At 37.5% G+C, this 4,474-nt stretch overlaps 1 protein-coding gene across 1 annotated transcript in view; it reads right to left on the bottom strand.

The window, feature by feature from the left end:
* Nucleotides 1-4,474, bottom strand: part of pfkm (phosphofructokinase, muscle) — an 18,249-nt gene that overhangs the window by 854 nt on the left and 12,921 nt on the right. The window contains exons 15-21 of the mRNA XM_015391158.1: nt 3,936-4,006; nt 3,763-3,850; nt 3,489-3,641; nt 3,241-3,405; nt 3,087-3,148; nt 1,317-1,428; nt 1,129-1,228 (exon numbers count right to left, since the gene is read on the bottom strand). Coding sequence (XP_015246644.1) covers nt 1,129-1,228; nt 1,317-1,428; nt 3,087-3,148; nt 3,241-3,405; nt 3,489-3,641; nt 3,763-3,850; nt 3,936-4,006 — 751 coding nt within the window. The remainder of the gene's footprint in view (nt 1-1,128; nt 1,229-1,316; nt 1,429-3,086; nt 3,149-3,240; nt 3,406-3,488; nt 3,642-3,762; nt 3,851-3,935; nt 4,007-4,474) is intronic.

Here is a 4,474-nt window from a genome sequence, read left to right as displayed (position 1 = left end):
AAATTCACTGTTATATTGTTTATAACTGGAAAAAAATATTTACAGTAAATTTACAGTATCATAACCTTTGTGCTGCAAGCTGAATCGTCGCCAGATCTAAGTTTTCAGTCTCACAACAAATCCATTTTGAAAAACTACCGCTAATTTGTCGGTCTCATAACAACCAGCGCGTTGGACCAATGACATGTTGGATGTACATGTAGGAATGATGACAGTCAGAAGGGCTTTGCTGGGGCATTACAGACATGGCTACGCTGGAGGATAGACCTGTCGATAACGTAATTGAGTTGGTTTTAGCTAAAATAGCGACAATTTCTCGTTTAAAAAATAAGCAAATATAAGCACTTTGTGCATTTGTAGATGGGAAAGATATTTGTCCTTTTTTTCGATACAGGATTTGGAAAAAGTTTGATTTACCTGCTAACTCCGCTAGTTGTGAAAACACTCAAGAAGCTGCACGATTCGCTGCTACGATTGGCCGAAAGCGTATTATGGAAGGCGGGTAGTAGCTGGCACGTCACCCAATCAGCTCAAATTATTGTACTAAACGTCCCTCCTTTTCATGGACAGACTGAACGGCAGCCACCCCAGATTGATAACATCAGTTCTATACATATCAATCTGGCTACTGCCAGGTTAACAGAATCATATAGAAACATCAACATTTTTGCAAAACTCTGAGATTTCCTCTAACATTAATAAGTTTATCTTTTTCAGAGTAAACATTTTTGTAACTGAACTCTATTCTGTTACCATCCCACTGCATCATCTTCATTTCCTCTTCCACTTTAAAATTATGCTTGCGATGAGTGTGACCTTCTGCTTAATAGTGAAAAAATCCTGAGCTTCCTTAAATATAAATGAGAAATTGTAGTAGATAACAGGTTACCTACAGATATTTGTCAATTGTTTTTTTACATGTTCATGCTCTTATATATTTCTGCAGTGTAAAACACTTAAAAAGTGGGTTTGTTCATATTTGCCTTTAAGCTTTTCAATTAAAATAAAAACAACTGGCTCCAACCATTTACCCACATTGTGTATTCTTATGTGAAAAACTAAACAAAAACAACAAAATGGTTAATCAACTACTAGCAAATCTGTGTTGACATCAAAAAGTGAACCTACCATGCCTGTAGCACTCCTTAAGCTTCGAAGTCAGCCAGATAATAGATTTAGCTCCCATCTTTGTGGCAAAGTTTCTGTCAAAGGGTGTCGGAGTGCCGCCCTGCAGTTGAAATAGGACGGACTAATTAATTATGACTGAAAGAGGAAAACATGGCTTACAATAAGACTGCATTTTAATTCCCCTTGACCTGCTGCATGTGTCCAAGGATATTCTTGCGACAGTCAAAGATTCCTTTGCCTTCTTCAGAGTACAGGTTAAAGATGAAGTCTGTGGTGTAGTTAGCATTGCAGTTTTCATTCCTGATATGAAAGGAAAGAAATTAGAAAGAAGGGAACAAAACTCAGAACTATGAGGTGGACATATTGCGAATAATTTAACAATTTCAGTTTTAACAAGTCAGAAGTAAAAAGTTTGTTCTAAAGTCATATAAAACCATTGAGAGCTTGATAGGCACTTGAGGGAAAAACTGCAGCCACCCAGGTGCCTCAAGGAGTGTAATCGCTAATCCCTTCTCCCAGCAGCTGTATAACTGGAGCTGCTACAAACAGACTCATTCCATGTTTACATCCCTACTACCAAATTACAGTTTTTTTTAGGGAATAGTTTTTTGGATTAAATTTTTTATGCAGATATATTACCTGCATATTTTGTTCCAGTTTTTAAATCATCCCACTCAGTTGCACATTAAATTTGATATGAGTATTTCATCACGCCTAAAGTCAGAAATAAATATAAGGGTACAAACACGGGGTGTTGTTTGTACCCTGGCGGAATTGTGGATCAATGAATGCCGACCACTCTCACATATTTTGGAACTGTCAATTTTGGAAAAATGTAAATGAAACTGTGAAGAAGATTCTGGAATATGATATTCCTATGAGTAATGTGGAACCATATCTTTGCAATTTGAAGAATATCAAAGCAATGGTAAAAGACATGTATCTGATTAAGATATTATCATTAGCTACCAAAAAAGCAATTACGAGGGAATGGGGACAGGCAGACCCCCCTTGTCAAGAACAATGGTCTGGAATAATAGAAGAAATCTACGTCATGGAAAAACTGACACATCGTCTAAGAGTTCAACAAACTCAAATGGAAGAAACGTGGAGGAAATGAACAACATCAGGACAAAAGACAGCGACAAAGATAAAGAACAAGATAAGCTAGAAAGGTAGGGACAAAGGTAAAATACAGGAATAGCTCCCAAGTGAAAGTTTTTTGTTATATTAAGTTGAATGTGAAATGTTCATCTGCACTGTATATGTAAAAAAAATTAAAAAGCACCAATAAAAAGTTAAATGATAAAATTTTTTTTGATATGAGCAGGTTGTATTTGATAACAGTGTAAAAAAAAATGTTCTGCTCTAAGCACTTCCCTAAATCGCTGATAAAAACACGATTTCAAAGAAAAGTTCAGCTCATTTCAACTCTAGTGATCACTGCTCCCCTCTCTCCGTGCGGTGCTGCTGTTTGACAACATCTCAGCTCTATCTACTAGCATGAGGATAGCAAGAGCATAGGAATCCACAGCACTCCTCATTGCCACCGCCTTCGATGTGAACGCACCATAAAAGGGGATCTACCAAGTATTAACACAAGGTCTAATAAGTATTTGAATGCAAAACACAAATTGTCAGATTTTTTTATAAGGAAAATGTAAAAAAAAAAAAAAATAGAAAACAATGCAAATATTTTCTTCTGTAGTACTCCATTAAATGTAATTCCTGTAAAAAACATTAAAGCGGATCTCCTAGGTTACCGGATTAGATGACTTTTTGTAGATAATCCAGATGTTTTAAGGTCAATCCCTTATTAGTTGCCCTAAATAACACGTTCAATTGATAATGCTCTGTTTTGCTGATGCATGTGTCCCAGGAGAAGAGTTAAATGGTTTTAGTTGCTCATGTATTCAGGTTAGGCTTTCCCTTCTGACCTGCAGTTGAATTAAACAAACCTGAGAATCAAGCCTCTCTTCACCGTTGTCTTCATCTTCTCAACAAGATGCTCTACGTTTGCCTGTGGTGAAATTTTCAAAAGCATAAAATAATTATCTAGAAGCTGGTATATCTCATACTGCAAAATCTGTTCCCTGACGGCTCTAAGCGAACCTCTAGGTCTTTAATATTGAATTTCTCCTCATAGATGTAGGCAGCATCAGCCCCGGCAGCCAGTCCCGCCATGGTTGCCAGGTATCCACAGTATCCGCCCATCGTCTCGACAATAAAAACGCGCCTCTTCGTTCCGGCTGCAGACTGCTTGATTCTGTCACAGGTCTGCACAGAAAACAAACCAGGAATGTTTCAGGCCTTTAGATTATCCATGTGTGGTTGATTATTTTTGCTGTTTCACTACTGACGGAGGTGATGGTGTTCAGGGCTGTGTCGGCGCCAATGCTAAAGTCGGAGCCAGGGACGTTGTTGGAGACAGTTGCAGGAATCACCACCATAGGTATGCACATCTCCTCATATTTCTCTCTGGCCTGAACCAGCTCCAGTCCTCCAACATAGGCCTGTGGCAAAGAAAGTTTATTTTTACAGGTCCTACAGACATGAGGACAAAAGTATCTAGCCTTACAATTTTAAAAATACACCCCCACCCCCTAAAAGACTGATAGATCTACAAAGCTTTACCTCAAATCCACCAATAATAATCAGAGCGTGGATGTTGAACTTGGCAATGTTCTCGCTGATTTTCTCCAAGTGTTTTCCTGGAAGGGTTCTTTAAGGAAACAAACACATGTTTGGCTAAAGAACTATAAACGTAGATAAAAGAGTCACAGAAATATCAAGCAGATCTCTTTCACCTCTTGGTTCCCAGTATAGAGCCTCCTTTTCCAGTCCAGCCACTTACCCCGGTCCAGTTTATGGGCTCGATCTGCAGTCAGACAGGATGACCACATTCAAATGTTTAAAACACAAATATTCAAAGCAGCTTCTAGAAATTCCATTAAAAAATAAACAAATATTCAAAACGCAAAATAATTGAAATATATTTTGTTTTTTTATGATTAAAAACTACAAGACATTAAGTGAAATCAAGGTGAAAAAGACTTTGTTAGGAGTACAACTACTGTCATGTATGCAAAGCAGAATAAAGTATGAATGGAATATTTTTTTGTCTCTAAGTTATAAATAAGATACATCCACATCATGACTGCAATAAATCTTCAAACATCTAGATTTCCAATGCTAATGCTTTTCCTAATTTATGACATTTTCCTACTGACCAGTTGTTAAACATGATTGTTTATCATCCAAGTTATCGTTTTGGTAACTTGGATATAAACACCCCTTTGGGAAGAATCGTGAGGTTAAAGGTCTGCAGTGTCCACCCCTGTTTTAA

Source organism: Cyprinodon variegatus, unplaced genomic scaffold, assembly GCF_000732505.1.
Source record: "Cyprinodon variegatus isolate N-32 unplaced genomic scaffold, C_variegatus-1.0 Scaffold526, whole genome shotgun sequence".
Taxonomy (NCBI): Eukaryota; Metazoa; Chordata; class Actinopteri; order Cyprinodontiformes; family Cyprinodontidae; genus Cyprinodon; species Cyprinodon variegatus.
This window is presented reverse-complemented; position numbering and strand designations above follow the sequence as displayed.